The sequence below is a fragment of the Phyllobates terribilis genome, unplaced genomic scaffold, assembly GCF_046119375.1.
Source record: "Phyllobates terribilis strain yellow unplaced genomic scaffold, ASM4611937v1 Scaffold_1__5_contigs__length_1240528914, whole genome shotgun sequence".
Taxonomy (NCBI): domain Eukaryota; kingdom Metazoa; phylum Chordata; class Amphibia; order Anura; family Dendrobatidae; genus Phyllobates; species Phyllobates terribilis.
The window spans coordinates 558,487,272-558,504,052 of record NW_027362761.1 but is presented as its reverse complement, the minus strand read 5'-3'; the positions used below and the strand labels follow the sequence as shown (position 1 = coordinate 558,504,052).

Below are 16,781 nucleotides of genomic sequence, written 5' to 3'. Positions count from 1 at the left end.
GTACACAGTTTTGTCCTTAGGTGTCAGCAGATGGGAAAACTAATATATATTTTAATCATTTACACGTATGGACCTTTAGTTAGGAATAAAATCACATTCCGATGACGTTGTTGGAAAATAATTCCCTGGTATATTGCCATGTTTAATTAATTCTCAAGCTTGAAACCATAGTTCTTATGAACACATACTTGCTGGTGAGATGAATCTTTGGAGTAATCCCAAACTCTCCAAACAGGGTGACGAAGACATTGGCGTCCGTTCCTGCCCCTCGGACATCTCCGGTGATTGTGACCACTTCATAAACTAAAAAAAAAAAAAAATAAGACAATAAGTATTATCAGAAGAGTTAGGCACCCAAAGAAAAAGTGGAAGCAGATGCTACTTCACTAAAATGTAGTAAATCTTTATTCAGAATTCATTATTGATAAAAGGAATTTTTATCATAAAAGAGAAAGTGACAAAAAGTGCCACCCCACTCCAGAGAGCATACAGGATACAAAGATAGATATCACAATCCAATGAGACAGACTCCCATCAAGGCTTGCACAACTATACACAAATATAGTAAGAAGTGTCCTTAAAGGGAACCTGTCACCAGGTTTGGCCGATATGAGATACGGCCACCAGCTTTCAGCCCTGATATACAGCATTCTATAATGCTGTATATAAGCCCCCAACCAGACCTGCAAGACAAGAAAAAAAGCTTTTATTATACTCACCTTGGGGGGCGGTCCGTCCGAGGGGAGTCGCTGGGCTTTGTTCGATGCCTCCCTTCTTCTTTCGATGCCGCCCTCCTTCCTGCTTCGCGCTCCTGCGCAGGCATACTTCTCTGCCCTATCGTGGGCAGAGCAAAGTACTGCAATGCGCAGGCGCCCGGAAATGTTGAAGAGCCCGGGCACATGCGCACTGCAGTGCTTTGCCCTAGTCAGGGCAGAGAAGTACGCCTGCGCAGGAGCGCGATGCCGGGGAGACAGTGTGGATGATGTACGGGACGAGTCATCCACACGAAGCAAGAAGGAGGACGGCATCGCAAGAAGAAGGGAGGCGCCGGACCGAGACGAGTGACACTCCTCGGACCGGACTGCCCCCCCCCCAGGTGAGTATAATAAAAGAGACTACCTTGAAACTCATCAAGAGAATGCCAAGAGTGTGCAAAGCAGTCATCAAAGCAAAAGGTGGCTACTTTGAAGAACCTAGAATATAAGACATATTTTCAGTTGTTTCACACTTTTTTGTTAAGTATATAATTCTACATGTGGTAATTCATAGTTTTGATGCCTTCAGTGTGAATGTACAATTTTCATAGTCATGAAAATACAGAAAAATCTTTAAATGAGAAGGTGTGTCCAAACTTTTGGTCTGTACTGTATGTGTATACAGTCCAAATGCCATTTTTTATCACATCAGACCATCATTCTAATTGTCTCCCTATGACTCTCCATATGATCTTGTTGCACTGCCACTTTAAATTGTATTAAGTCTGCACTATATGTGTTTACTTTTCACATGACACTTTATATCTACTAACAAGGATTTGTGTATAGTGCAAACCCTGATAGCAGTCTGTCTGGATTGTGATATCTATTTTTATATGCTGAATGCTCTCTGGAATGGCGTGGCACTTTTTGTCAATTTCTCTTTATGATAACAATTCCTTGTTGAATGGCTTTTTATAAATAATTCATTCTAAATAAAGATTTACTACATTTTAGTGAAGTAGCATCTGCTTCCACTTTTTCTTTGGGTACTATATTTATTTGGAAGTGTGCAGATTGTTAGACCGGTTTTCCTTTGGGTACCTATCAGAAGAATTAGCCTGCGTTCACACTACCTCATGGCCTCCAATCTTACAGGGGACATGACGGAGGTGATGATTAATTCTTGGGATATTTATCAATATTGCTGTAAAATACATCATTTTATGAAATGGTGCAAATCAATGTAGTGCTTGGGGCACTGAAAATTTTGGGAAACTTATGCCACCTCATGATTGATGTATTTTACATTTAAAAGATGTTGTCCGCCTTTTGAGAATCTTTTTTCAACCTAAATAAGTGTATTTTGGGTTTATTTACTTATTTTGCAGTTTTAGTTTGTAACTCTTTTATCTGTCTTTTTCTGAGCTCCTCTCAGCTGATTTATGACCACAGACCACATTAAAGTCGAATGTGCAGGAATCCAAGAGTAAAAGTCAAATTGTGAAAAATTTGCAATGAGACCAGATATCAAAAATATTTTTTTTGCCAAAAATGCATGCATTTAACAGGAACCTATCAGTATATTTATGATGCCCAAACTATAGGCAGCATGACTTTCTTAGCTGGCTTTTTCCCACCCTGATCCCTTTGACTGACAGATCTATCCCCATGTACACACAAAGGAGAGACCTGTCAATCAACTGAAGCAGGTCGGCAAGAAGACGGTCGGGGACCACATAGGACTAGTTAACTGCATCCCTATAGTCCCCGGCCGGCTTTTCAACCTCTGAAAACACCGCATCTCTGGCTCCGATTCATACTGCCCATGGTTAGACTTTCTCTTTCAGTAAAAAAAAAAATGTACCCAAAGCAAAGTTAGACAAACCCTATTAATTTTTACAATCTAGATCTGTAAAAAAGGAACAACACATGTACACAGAAAAAAAGCATTTCCATTTTCCAAGCATACATCACCCAAGTTGTTTTTTTGACCTTTTAGGAGACACATGGCATAAAAATAAATATAGCAAATAAATATATATGCACAAGTTCAATTTCCAAAATTTGGACAAGACTGAGTTTCATAGAACATTTTTTTAAGCCATAACATGAAAGTAAGGTTAATAATATAACTTTCATTGCAAAGTCTTCAGTTTTGCTCATATTAGCTGATGCAAAAATAAGTATGCCCCACATCAAAAAATACATCTAGTATTTTGAACGGCATCCATGAATTTTAAGGACAGCACCAAGTCTTCTAGGTATGGAATGAACAAGTTGGGGACATATTACAACATTTATCTTTTTCCACATAGACACCACTTTGTTTTACTGTAGGCATACTTTTTTTAAATTCATCTTTCTAAATGCATGATACCTATAGTGAGACATGGTGGTGGCAGTGTCCTTATGTGGGGTTACATGAGGGCAGCTGGTATCAGGGAGCTACATTTCATAGATGGTATCATGAATTCACAGATGTACTGTGAAAGAGAAGACGCCGCCATCACTCTGTGTTCTTGGTAGACGTGCACTTTTCCAACAAGACAATGATCCAAAACACAAATCTGTTGTATTTCTGAAGAACAACAGGGTGAAAGTGATTAAGGACAGCACCAAGTTTACTAGGTATGGAATGAACAAGATGGCGACATATTACATCTATCTTTTTCCACACAGACACCACCTTGTTTTACTGTAGGCATACATTTTTCTAAATTCATGATGCCTAAGATGACTCATGGTGGTGGCAGTGTCTTTATGTGGGGTTACATGAGGGCTGCTGGTGTCAGGGAGCTACATTTCATAGATAGTATCATAAATTCACAGATGTACTGTGAAAGAGAAGATGCTATCATCACTCCGTGCCTTTGATAGACGTGTACTTTTCCAACATGACAATGATCAAAAACACAAATCTGTTGTATTTCTGAAGAACAGGGTGAAAGTGCTTCAGTGGCCAACTGTCTCCTGATCTGAACCCAATGGAACACCTATGGGGAATTCTGAAGAGACAAGTCATCACCACTCTCCATGCAGCATCCAGGCTCTAAAAGAGCTTGTTCTTTGAAGAATGGAAAAAGATGGATGTTGCAATATGTCACCAACTTGTTCATTCCATGACGTGAAGACTTGGTACTGTCTTTAAAAATCATGGAGGCCATAGACAATACTAGATGTAGAAGTTTTTCATGTGGGGTGTACTCACTTCTGCATGAACTAATTTGAGTAAAACTGAAGATTTTGTGATGAAAGTTATATTATTAACCTCACTTACATTTTTATTGATTCCATTTTAGGGTGTGTATGATTTTTTGCATCACTTTTTATTCCCATTTTTTTAAGCGGAGAGGTCAAAATGAGCAAAAGAAAAATATGAAAGAGTAGCTAAACCTGTGATTCAATTTTTAATATTTTTTTGTCCTCTTAATTGCAAGCAGATCGATGGGGGTCCAGGTCGTGATCTAAGAGTCTATGCTATCTATTGAATCCGTACTTCGCTCTATGTGTGCACTCAGGCAGGGATTGTGACTTCTCCCGAAATGCGTAGATCACAGGGGGTTTTTGAGTGATTGGTGGGGGTCTCAGGAAATAGACTCGCTTCCAATCCCTCTACAATTAAAGAGGATCTGTAACTAAGACACAACTGGCCAGTGTTAGCTTATTTTATTCCTAATGTTCCTCTGAGAAATATGTTTTTGTTTTTTTTTAATCTGCCATATGGTCTCAGAGATATTGTCTTTTGTCTTTAGTGCACCCATTAATAATAATAATAATAATAATCTTTATTTATATAGCGCCAACATTTTACGCAACACTTTACAATTCAGAGGTTCATATACAACAGTCATAGGTAGCAAAGTTAAATATTATACATTAATACATAACAATTATGCTAATTGTTATGGTCTTTGCCAAGAGGGTGTGGCTCATAGAATTCTCTAGGGGCATGTCTTTAGGTTGTTTTGTATTTTGACCCTGTAAGCAATGCCCCTCTATTAAAGACACAAAAGACTAAATATAAAGGCCCATGTCTCTGGAACCCGTAGGGCGGATGTTAAAAAAAAAGCATAATAAAATAAAACCAAAAACTGACCACTTTTGTCCTGGTGACAGGCCCTCTTTAAGAGGACGAAAAAAGATGAAAAATTGTATAAAAGTGTTATTAACTTTTTAATTCTTTCATTTTTTTTTTTATGTCTTTCCCCTGTGTGAGATAAATAATGTTATACTGTTTTCTAGTTTAGACTTTAACAAATTGGGTAATACCAAATATGTGGATTTTTTATTATTTACAAAATTGAGAGGAGTGATAAAAAGTTTTGTATTTTTTATTTTTTGTTATTTTCGCAAAAAAAAAGTATTTTTCTTTGTCACAACAGGTTCATTAATAATAATACTAATAATACTAATAATACTAATTTTTATTTCTATAGCGCCAACATATTCCGCAGCACTTCTGTAGTGCAGTGCAGTATAAATGTATTCACTACTATATAAGAAGGCAGACAAGGGTCATTCATTAGGTCCCTAAGCTGACAATCCATTGGCACCCCATCATCGAGTCAGGGAGGAATAATGAGGTAAAAGAGGGTCCTCCTCTGTGTAACCGAAAGGGTGTTGGACTGTGCTACAGCGTTCCTACCCCTGAAGACACCAATTGCAACATGTTATTGTTTAATGTGTTCTATGTCATGCGTCTTCGTATATATATCATGATGTAATATGTTCCTGTGTGATGTCTGTAATGTACAGTATAGGATATATAAAGTAAGGTATTAAATTGTACAGTGTATAAGATAGGTAGTTTAGGAAGTGACTTAGAATAATATAGGATAGAGTTAATGTTTGGGACTAGCTCATAGTGGGAGGGGTTAATGTTAGGGAAAGAGACTTCTTGAAGTTAGTACAAGTTTAAGTTAGAAGTGCAAAGTGAGCAGAGCTGCCCTTAGGGTGATCCATAAGAAGAGGAGATGGGGGGAGAAAGGATAGTGAGATCCTGAAATAAAGTGACTGCTGAGATGGCCTTCCGGAAAAGGATCCTTGTAGAGGAGGACTGTAGCGTTAAAGCTAGGTCGCGTTGAAGTAGGGACAAAACAGTGTGCCTCACTATCCCTGGAGTAACATACGGAGGAAGGACAGTAGGGACAAAACTATGTGCCTCAATTGTTAGAACTCTCCTGTTAGGTTTTTTTTAGTTTGCTGGTCACATGACCATTTTTGCCTATTTAATCCGGCTCCGCCCTCCTGGCCTTGCTGGACTTCATTGTATTTACTACTCTTGAGCTAGCTTGGTGCTCTGTTGCCGTTCTCTGTTAGTTTTGCTAGGTCTTCTGACCTCTATGCTTTTTGTTGTGTGTTTGTCTTTGACTGCTACTATTTCTGCTAGGAGGTGTCCAACTTATCCCAGTCCCTAGTTCTTGTAGGGATCCCTCCCTCACTTCTATGGGTCTTCGTACAGACTAGCCGAGGACTTTAGCGGGTCTGATCGCAGGATCAGGTTCCCCATTACATCGTAGAGATCTAGTTTAGTTCTATTGTGGGGACAGATCTCCTGTCTTTCCTTGGTCCCTGTAACAGATCATAACAGTAAGTCCAGCCCTAAAAGAAAAAAAAAAAGAAAAATTTTCTCTAAGGAAAGACCTCCAGTTTTCCATCATGGTCTCGGTTCAAGATTTGGCTCAACGCATGCAGGGACTCTCTCTGGAGGTGGCCAAGCTCCAACAACACGTGAGTAGCTGTTCTGGAGCACATTTTGTGGAACCAAAGGTACGTCTGCCTGATTTATTTTTTGGCGAACAACAAGATTTTTTTTCTTTTAAAAATGCTTGTTTATTGTATTTTCGTTTGAGACCCGGATCCTCTGGTGATGAATCACAGCGCATAGGGTTCATAATGTCACTTTTGCGCAAAGATCCTCAGGGATGGGCCTTCTCTCTCCAACCTAGTGATCCGTGCTTTAGATCAGTGGATAGTTTTTTTTCTGCTTTGGGTTTGTTGTACGATGATCCTGATCGTGTCTCATCTGCTGAGTCTGAATTGAGACGTTTGAGGCAGGGATCAGGTAATGTGGAAAAATATTGTTCTCACTTCCGTCGGTGGTCTGCCCAGGTGGGGTGGAACGATTCAGCTTTGAAAAGCTTGTTTCTTGCAGGGCTAGGTGAAAGGGTTAAGGATTTACTGATTGCTTATCCCACACCTAGAAACTTGCAGGAGGCAATGCAATTAGCTATACGGGTGGACAGGAGACTGCGTGCAAGGGTTAATGAGAGCAAATCCTCTGCTATGTCAGCTCCGAGTCCTGAGAGGGTCTGTGCTGACAATGGAGAGCCGATGGAGATTGGGGCGATGGCACCCCGCTCTCAGGAAAAAGACCGCAGGCTTTCTGAAGGCTTGTGCTTCTATTGCGGAAATTCTGGTCATTTTATTAAGAACTGTGTGCTTCGTATGAAGAAAGAAAAAAAAAAGGTCAGTCATGCACGTATTGCCTGTTTAAATTCTAAGGGAGTATTCCTATCTGCTACTACCGTTGCTCAGGATGAATTAATTGAATTTCGGGTATTTGTGGATTGTGGTTCTACTCTGAATGTGATTGATGGGGGATTCTTGGAAAAACTTAGATTAGAACCTAAAACTTTGTCATCCCCTATTGCTGTGGTTTCTGTTGATGGCTCTCCCTTGAAGAGTGTTACTCATAAGGTCTGTGAATTTCCCCTCACTATTAATGGTATTCATCAAGAGAATTTGGATTTGGTGGTATTGGATAATTTGCCTTCTCCAGTAATATTGGGGTTACCCTGGTTAAAATTGCACAATCCTGTACTGGATTGGTCTACCAATGAAATTAAGTCCTGGAGCCCTAAGTGTTATGACAAGTGTTGTAACGGACGTATTGCTGCGGTGGAAAAAGGGGAATTACCTGTACCTATTCAGGATTTTTGGAGAGTTTTTTCTGAGGAGGAGTCACAAATTTTGCCTCCCCATAGAGACTATGATTGTACCATTGAATTTGTCCCTGGAGCGACTCTTCCTAAAAGTCATTTATTTAATCTTACTATTCCTGAGAGAAAGGCTTTGGAGGAATACATACAGACAAGCTTGGCCGCCGGTCACATTAGGCCTTCCAAGTCTCCTGTGGCTGTTGGATTTTTTTTTGTAAAAAAAAAAGATGGCGGTTTACGTCCTTGTCTGGACTTTCGTGAGATTAATAAAATTACTGTACGCAATCCTTACCCACTGCCATTGATTCCTGATTTATTTAACCAGTTAGTGGGGGCCAAGTGGTTCTCTAAAATTGATCTCCGGAGGGCATACAATTTGTTGCGCATGAAGGAGGGTGATGAATGGAAGACTGCTTTTAACACTCCTGTGGGTCATTTTGAGAATCTGGTGATGCCTTTTGGTCTTACCAATGCTCCAGCATTTTTTCAGAATCTTATTAATGACATCCTTAGACCTTTAATCGGCAAAAATGTGGTTGTGTATTTGGATGACATTCTGATTTATTCGCCTGATCTGGAGTCTCATTGGCGGAGCGTACGTGAGGTATTACAGTTATTAATGGACAATTCGTGTTTTGCTAAGCTGGAGAAATGTGAGTTCGCTGTACAGAGAATTAGTTTTTTGGGCTACATTATCTCCAGTGAAGGTTTTGAGATGGACCCGGTTAAAGTTCAAGCTGTGCAGGAATGGCCTAGGCCTATTGGTTTGAAATCGATACAGAGGTTTTTGGGTTTCGCCAATTATTACAGAAAATTCATAAAAAAAAATTCTATTATTGTCAAACCGCTGACCGATCTCACCAGGAAAGGTGCTAATGCGGTTCAGTGGACTTCTGAGGCCATTGAAGCTTTTGTGTTTCTAAAGGAGAGGTTCACCTCTGCTCCCATCCTTATGCAGCCTGATAAGACTAAGCCGTTTTTGGTTGAGGTTGATGCTTCTTCTGTGGGGGTCGGTGCGGTGTTGTCTCAGGAAAGCAAGGATGGAGTACATCCCTGTGCCTTTTTTTCAAAAAAATTTTCTGAGACTGAACTTAATTACGATATTGGTAATCGGGAATTGCTAGCGATTAAACTCGCATTTGAACACTGGCGTCACCTCTTGGAAGGTGCTAAATTTCCCATTCAGGTTTTCACTGATCATAAAAATCTGATCTATCTTGATGCTGCCAAGCGCTTGAATGCCCGTCAGGCTAGGTGGGCACTTTTTTTCTCGCGGTTTAATTTTTCCGTTACTTACATCCCGGGTACCAAGAATGTTAAAGCGGATGCTTTGTCTCGCAGCTTTTCTCCCATGGTCGGTGTTGAGGAGGAAGAGGAGAGCATTTTACAAGAAGGTATTGTGATTGCTGCTTTGGACTCCGTTTTGGAGGATGAGATTCTTAAAGCTCAGGAGAATGCCCCATCTAACACTCCCCATGGGAGGTTGTTTGTGCCTAGGACCTTTAGGAGAGATTTGTTTGTTGAGTGTTATGAGTCTCGGTTGGCAGGTCATCCAGGAATTTCTGAGACCAAGAGACTTGTGGGTCGCAGTTTTTGGTGGCCTGGATGGCAGAAGGAAGTCATTAAGTGGGTGCGCCAATGTACTGTGTGTGCTAGATCCAAGTCTTCGCATGCTCCTGCTGCGGGGTTGCTTTGCCCTCTGGAGGTTCCAAGTGCACCTTGGACACATCTGGCTATGGACTTTATTACTGACCTTCCCCCCTCTGAAGGTTTCACGGTCATCTGTGTGGTCGTGGACCGTTTTAGCAAGATGTGTCACTTGGTTCCCTTCATCAAACTGCCTTGCGCTAAGACACTCGCTAAGGCCTTTGTCAAGGAAATTGTCAGACTACATGGTGTTCCTACTGACATTGTTTCTGATAGGGGACCTCAGTTCGTGGCTCGTTTTTGGCGTGCCTTTTGTGACAGGTTGGGAGTTCATTTGTCGTTTTCATCCGGATATCATCCTGAGTCTAATGGCCAGACAGAAAGGAAGAACCAGGATGTTGAGCAGTTCTTGCGTTGTTTTGTGGCAGACAATCAAGAGGGGTGGTCTGAGTTTCTGCCACTTGCTGAATTTGCTCTTAACAACCATACATCCTCTTCTGCTGGGTGTTCGCCTTTTTTTTGTTGTTCTGGGAGACATCCGTCTTTTGGGTCATTCTCCAAATTGGTTTCGGCTGTGCCTGAGGAGGAGAGTTTTTCCGGTGATTTGGAGAGAGTTTGGACGGATGTGCGTGGTAATCTTCAGGAGGCTAACAAAAAATCTAAGAGGTACTTTGATAGGAAACGGCAAGAGGTTTTGTTTGCTGTTGGTGACATGGTTTGGTTGTCCTCTAAGAATCTGCGATTGAGGATTCCTTCTAAAAAATTGGGTCCCAAGTTCGTAGGGCCCTTTAAGGTGCTTCAGATAGTTAACCAATCTGCTGTTAGGTTGCAGGTTCCTACGTCCTGGAAGATTAACCCGGTGTTTCATGTTTCTCTGTTGAAAAAAGCTGATGTGTCGGATGGTGACGCCTCTGCCACTGTTCCCCCGGTGGTGGAGGACGGGGAATATGAAATTTCCCGCATCCTAAATTCTAGACGGTATAGAGGGAGTTTGCAGTATCTCGTCGCTTGGAAGGGTTTCGGACCTGAGGATAACTCATGGGTGAGGGCGGATGATGTTTCTGCTTCCAGACTTGTCAGACCTTTTCACATGAGGTTTCCTGGTAAGCCTGGGCCTAGGGGATCCGGAGGATCCTCTTAGAAGAGGGGGTACTGTTAGAACTCTCCTGTTAGTTTTTTTTTAGTTTGCTGGTCACATGACCATTTTTGCCTATTTAATCCAGCTCCGCCCTCCTGGCCTTGCTGGACTTCATTGTATTTACTACTCTTGAGCTAGCTTGGTGCTCTGTTGCCGTTCTCTGTTAGTTTTGCTAGGTCTTCTGACCTCTATGCTTTTTGTTGTGTGTTTGTCTTTGACTGCTACTATTTCTGCTAGGAGGTGTCCAGCTTATCCCAGTCCCTAGTTCTTGTAGGGATCCCTCCCTCACTTCTATGAGTCTTCGTACAGACTAGCCGAGGACTTTAGCGGGTCTGATCGCAGGATCAGGTTCCCCGTTACATCGTAGGGATCTAGTTTAGTTCTATTGTGGGGACAGATCTCCTGTCTTTCCTTGGTCCCTGTAGCAGATCATAACATCAATAGCCCTGGAGTAACCTACGGAGGAAGGACAGTAGGAATAAAACAGTGTGCCTCACTATCCCTGGAGTAACCTATGGAGGAAGGACAGTAGGGACAAAACAGTGTGCCTCACTACCCCTGGAGTAACCTATGGAGGAAGGACAGTAGGAATAAAACAGTGTGCCTCACTATCCCTGGAGTAATCTATAGAGGAAGGACAGTAGGAATAAAACAGTGTGCCTCACTACCCCTGGAGTAACCTACGGAGGAAGGACAGTAGGAATAAAACAGTGTGCCTCACTACCCCTGGAGTAGTGTTGAGCCACCCCCGTAGTGTTCGAGTTCGGTTCGGTTTGTCGAACACCCGTGTGTTCGCCGAACTGTTCGTCGAACTGTTCGTCGAACACCTTCGAACACCGTTAAAACCAATGGCAGGCAAACAAAAACACATAGAAACACATAGAAAACACCTTCAAAGGTGTCCAAAAGCTGACAAACTGCTCAGAAGACACAACTAACACATGGAAAAGTGACAAGTACATATAGTCATGCGAAAATAAAAGAGGTGGAGGAGTAAAAGGAGGGGGAGACACAGATATAAGCATGTCATGCCCTTCTAAAATCCAAAAAGTGAGAAGCCGAGACGGCCAGTCCGCTCCTGCCCGTGCCACCTCCGTGTCGCCGGGTTTGTGCCAGAGCCGCGGTGAACCCTGATGGCCAGCCCCCCTCTCCCAATACTGGTGCCTGTCCGCTGGTGGGTCGAGCGAGCCCCCCTGTGGTGGAGGCAGCTCTAAGCTTTTTAATTTAAATTGTCTCTCTAATTTGAATGAATACACTTTAAATCCATTTACAAGGATCTATTGGAGGGCAAGTCTCATGCCAGCAGCCGCGTAATTCCAGCTCCAGTAGCGTCCACTAAAGCTGCTGCAGTTAAAAAGCTTTTATAAGGATCGAGCTCGGCTGTCCACCGCAAGGAATCCTACTGCCAGTCCCAGCCCCTATGCCTTGGGGTGCCTCCTGATGCTCTTCACTGAGTATCCCATGGTCCCGAAGCATTTCCTTTGAAAAAATTAAGTGTCTAAACTACAGGTGGTGTAGCTTGCTTAACAGCCGGGATAATCCGCTGACTAGCAGACACTGCTACTAGGCACAAAGTATTTCCTGGGCTAGATGCAGTTAAAAATTTGTAATTAGATACTCTCGTTGGATGCTGAGAAAGCATTCCATAGAGTCTCCTGGCACGCCATATATGATTCTCTTAAAAAGCTTGGGGTAGGGGTCTAGGGGACCCTTTTATAGCCAAAATCACGGCCCTGTATCGCAATACGTCACCTAGGCTGAAGATAAATGGAACTGTAGCACCCTGAGGGCTCGGTTGCTACAGACGTATTGCACCTCACCCAGAGGTGTAATATCTCACTCTCAGGTAAGGATGGAGTGTGGATCAGGACCCGACACCTGCATGCATTACACCACATTGCCGTGGGGCAGGGCGACCAATATGCCTCTGAGATGGGCACGACAGTCCCTGTCCCTGGCTGGAGTGGTGGGAGGGAACACTGAGGAAGGGGAACCCTGTAGTGCAGGAGCAGGGAGGAAGCAGTTCCTGGGTGCATTGAGAAGGGAGTATAAAAGGTGGGCACCATCTTAGTTCAGTGCAGAGAAGTCTGAGCAGAAGTGGCAGGGAGCAGGGGCTCTGCATGAGCTCTGCTCCGGAGGCGGGCCTAGTAACAGAGGCCCAGGCCTGGAAGAGGGAGAAGGAAGGAAGAGGAGCGGAGAAGGCTCCAGGAACGAGGAATGAAGGGATCCCAGGGGTGCGGACGGGCGAGTCGCCACCGCACGCCCGAATCCACCTGCGTGGAGGGGTCAGGCCAAAGGGGGAGACCGGTCCCCGAACTAGTGGAGGCAGGAAACGACCCTCAGCTAGAAACCGGAGGCTCTGACATTTTATGTGGCGCAGCCCCTCGCTACACCCGCTAGGAAGGCACCACATAGGGTCAGGGAAACTGGCGCCAAGTTTACCAAGAGGAGGCCCGAGGCAGCCGGACAGAAGTGTTGGTAAGAAAGGCCAGACAAAGGACACACAAAGGGGGTCCTGTGAAGTGCTCCAAAGTTATCTGGGAGTTGTCTGAGCCCCTCACCTGGTGAGCACAGTACGACGTGGGCAGCCGTTACCTGCAGACGTGGTCTGGATAATAAGAACTGTGAGTAAAGGCCCTGGACTGCATCACTGACTCCGTGTCGTTACTGCTGCTGCCCTGCACCATCACCCCCATCCTCCGCATACACTGCCCTGAGGCTATACTCCTCCCGTGGGGAGTTATGCTACGCTCTGCTGCACCCACAACACCAGCCTCAGCGGTCTGCCCTGTAGCGGCGGTTCACTCTGACCGCAATCCACGGGTGGCGTAGTCGGACATTTAAACATCAAAACCACATAAATAGTTCCGCCACTGGTTTGACCGCCCTGAGCCACGGAACCGGGTCGCCGCCACGAAGACTACAACCACCAGCATCCACCAAAAAGGGTCCGGCTCCGGGTGTCCCAAGGCCCAGGGGGTGCGTCAGAACATTTTCATCACCTTTCACAATCACCAATGGGACAAGGCAGGGATGTCCTCTGTCCCCTCTCTTATACATCCTAGTGACGGAGCACCTGCTCTCATCAATTCGCCATAACCCCAATATTAGGTGGATTGAGGTGGGAGGCACCGAGTACAAGTGCTCTCTATTTGCTGATGATGTCCTAGTATATATCACTCAATCACATATATCCATCCATGCTGTTATGGCTGAAATAGATCACTTTGTTACATGGTCAAATTTTAAAATCAATGCAGCGAAGTCTGAGGCCCTCGATGTCTCCCTCCCCAAATCCATATAGGATTCCATCCAGTCCAACTTTCCCTTTGCCTGGCCCTCACAGGGTATCAAATACTTAGGAATTCCTATTCATAGAGACCTCTCCCATCTATGTTATCTTAATTTTGGGCCCTTTATTGAACAATTCCATACAGACCACGGTTGGCAAGTTAGAACTGTAAGATTCACTACGTGAACCGCTGGTGTTTTGTGGAAAAGCACATGTACACCGCGTTCCAAATTATTATGCAAAAAGTGTTTAGGAGTGATAAGGGAAGAATTTGTTTGTTTGTCAGTTAAACTCATTGATGGTGATGTGTGTCAGGGCTCTTTATATCACTGTAAGCAATTGCAGACACCTGTGCTAATTAGTTTGGCAGGTGTGTCCAATGAAAGGCAAGACTACTTAAGAAGGCTCTCTCACATTATTAAGCAGCCTACATTTTCTGCCAAAATGGGAAAGAAAAAGGATGTGTCGGCTGCTGAGAAGCAACAAATTGTGGAGTGTTTAGGTCAAGGCATGACTACAATCAACATTGTGCGATGATCAGGATGAAGTGTCTTGGCAATCAAGAAGTATGTAGCTGATTCACAGTACACACGTGTGCGTGCTGATAAGGGCAAATTGAGGACTCTTTCCTACAGGCAATTACGTCAGGTTGAAAGAGCAGCGGCAAAAAAGCCTTGTCATAGCAGCAGACAAGTTTTTGAAGCTGCTTGTGCCTCCAACGTCCCCCGAACAACAAGATGCAGGGTCCTTCAGAGGTTTGCAGCTGTGCATACGCCATCCTGTCGACCTCCTCTATCCACTTCACACAAGCAGAAACGGCTCCAGTGGGCCAAACATTACATGAAGACTGATTTCAAAACTGTTTTGTTCACGGATGAGTGCCGTGCAGCGCTCGATGGTCCAGATGGATGGAGTGGAGGATGGCTGGTTGATGGACACCCCACGCAAACACGGCTACAGCGCCAACAAGGAGGAGGTGGAGTAATGTTTTGGGCTGGAATCATGGGGAGAGAGATTGTCGGCCCCTTTAGGATCCCTGAAGGCGCTAAAGATGAACTCCATAATGTATGTGGATTTTCTCAAACAGCACTTCCTGCCATGGTTCAAGAAGAAGAACCGTGTATTTCACAGCAAGATCATTTTTCTGCATGATAATGCACCATCTCATGCTGCACATAAAACATCTGCATCTCTGGCTGATATGGGCATAAAAGGGGACAAACTTATGGTGTGACCCCCATGCTCCCCTGACCTCTACCCCATTCAGAACCTTTGGAGCATCATTAAAAGGAGTGTCTATGATGGCGGGAGGCAGTTCACATCTAAGCAACAGCTCTGGGAGGGTATTCTGTCCTCATGCAAAACAATTGAAGCAGAAACCATCCAAAACCTGACAAATTCAATGGACGAGAGAGTTCAGAAGCTCCTTTCGAACAAGGGGTCCTATGTGAAAATGTAACATCACCTAGAATAAAGTTTTGAGTTGAAAACTGTTTGATTTCAGTTTCTAACAACCTGCTAATGCTTATAATTTCAAAAATGACCATTTTTTGGTCTTTATTAAAATGAAAAGGTTGATCGAAAAGTTTGGGGGATCTAAGAGTGTGGCAACCCAGTAGTCATGATTACTTCGAATTCTGACAATATGAGGGTCATGCTGCAGGTAGTGCAGCAAGAAGGCACTTATGTGTCTTGCGCATCTCGGAGCCCCAAAATTATTTTCCGGGCTAGATGCAGCTAAAAATTATTTTTAATTTTAAATCTGGTGGAGCTTATTATAGATGGCCTAATAGGATCAGTGCTGCACACTGCTACAAAGCCCAAATTATTTTCCAGTCAAGATACAGATAAACATGATTAGTAATTTGAAAGCTTAAAACGGTTGGTAGGGTGATTTTAACCAATCATCAAGCTTTTACTCTCCCCAGGATGACACAGGGGTAGAAAAGTCGTTTCGGATCCATGATTTGTTCATCTTTATGAACGTGAGTCTGTCTACATTATCAGTGGAGAGCCGCGTGCGCTTATCTGTCAGCACACCACCAGCAGCGCTGAACACACGTTCAGACAGAACGCTGGCTGCGGGGCATGACAAGATCTCCAAGGCGTAAGTGGCTAGCTCCGGCCATTTATCCAGATTGGAAGCCCAAAAAGAGCAAGGGTCCAGTGACACAGTCGTGGCTTCAATGTTTACTTGGAGATACTCCTGTACCATCGTCTCTAGGCGTTGACTATGTGTCAGACTTCTTGTCTCCTGTGGCCTTGCAAAGGATGGGCTAAAAAAGTGGTGAAATGATTCCGCAAAATTGATGTTACCAGCAGATACTGTGGTTCTGTTACGGTTTGAGTGCTGAACACTTGACGGTCCCACGGTTGGCAAGTTGGAACTGTGAGATTCACTATGTGCACCACTGGTATTTTGTGGAAAAGCACATGTAAGATTCTGCAACAGTCTCTGCTGATACTCCTGCATGCGTGCATCCCTTTCTATGGCAGGAATAATTTCTGCAAATTTACTTTTGTACCGGGGATCTAACAGTGTGGCAACCCAGTAGTCAGGATTATTTCTAATTCTCACAATTCGAGGGTCATGTTGCAGGTAGTGCAGCAAGAAGGCACTCATGTGTGTTGCGCATCCAGGAGCACCAAGTCCCTGTTGTGTTGGTGGCGAGGTAACAATCATGCTTCCTTCCTCTGTCCTCTCCCCCCAACCTCGCACAACAGAAATGTGATCAAGGTCTCCCTCATCTGATGAGTCTTCCATCAGTTCGTCCTCCACTTCTTCCTGGGCCCATGCACCTTCCTCACTAGTTTGGCTGCTACCATGCGCCCTGGTAAAACCATCTCCCCCACCCTCACATGCCTGCCGCCTTGGTGCTGCCGACCTTCTGGACCTTGCAGATGTTAGCCCTTCCGCATACAACTCCTCCTCCTCTACTTCCTCCACCTCCTCTTGTGCCACCACCTGACTCCGAATTCTGTTTAACATGTGCTCCAGCATGTAAATCACCGGAATAGTCATGCTGATAATGGCATCGTCAGCACTAAACATCTTCGTCGCCATT

General features: G+C 43.9%; 1 protein-coding gene across 1 annotated transcript in view; it reads right to left on the bottom strand.

Annotated features, from left to right (window-relative positions):
• Window positions 1–16,781, bottom strand: part of LOXHD1 (lipoxygenase homology PLAT domains 1) — a 442,934-nt gene that overhangs the window by 315,155 nt on the left and 110,998 nt on the right. Inside the window, exon 8 of the mRNA XM_073680470.1 lies at window positions 189–303. Coding sequence (XP_073536571.1) covers window positions 189–303 — 115 coding nt within the window. The remainder of the gene's footprint in view (window positions 1–188; window positions 304–16,781) is intronic.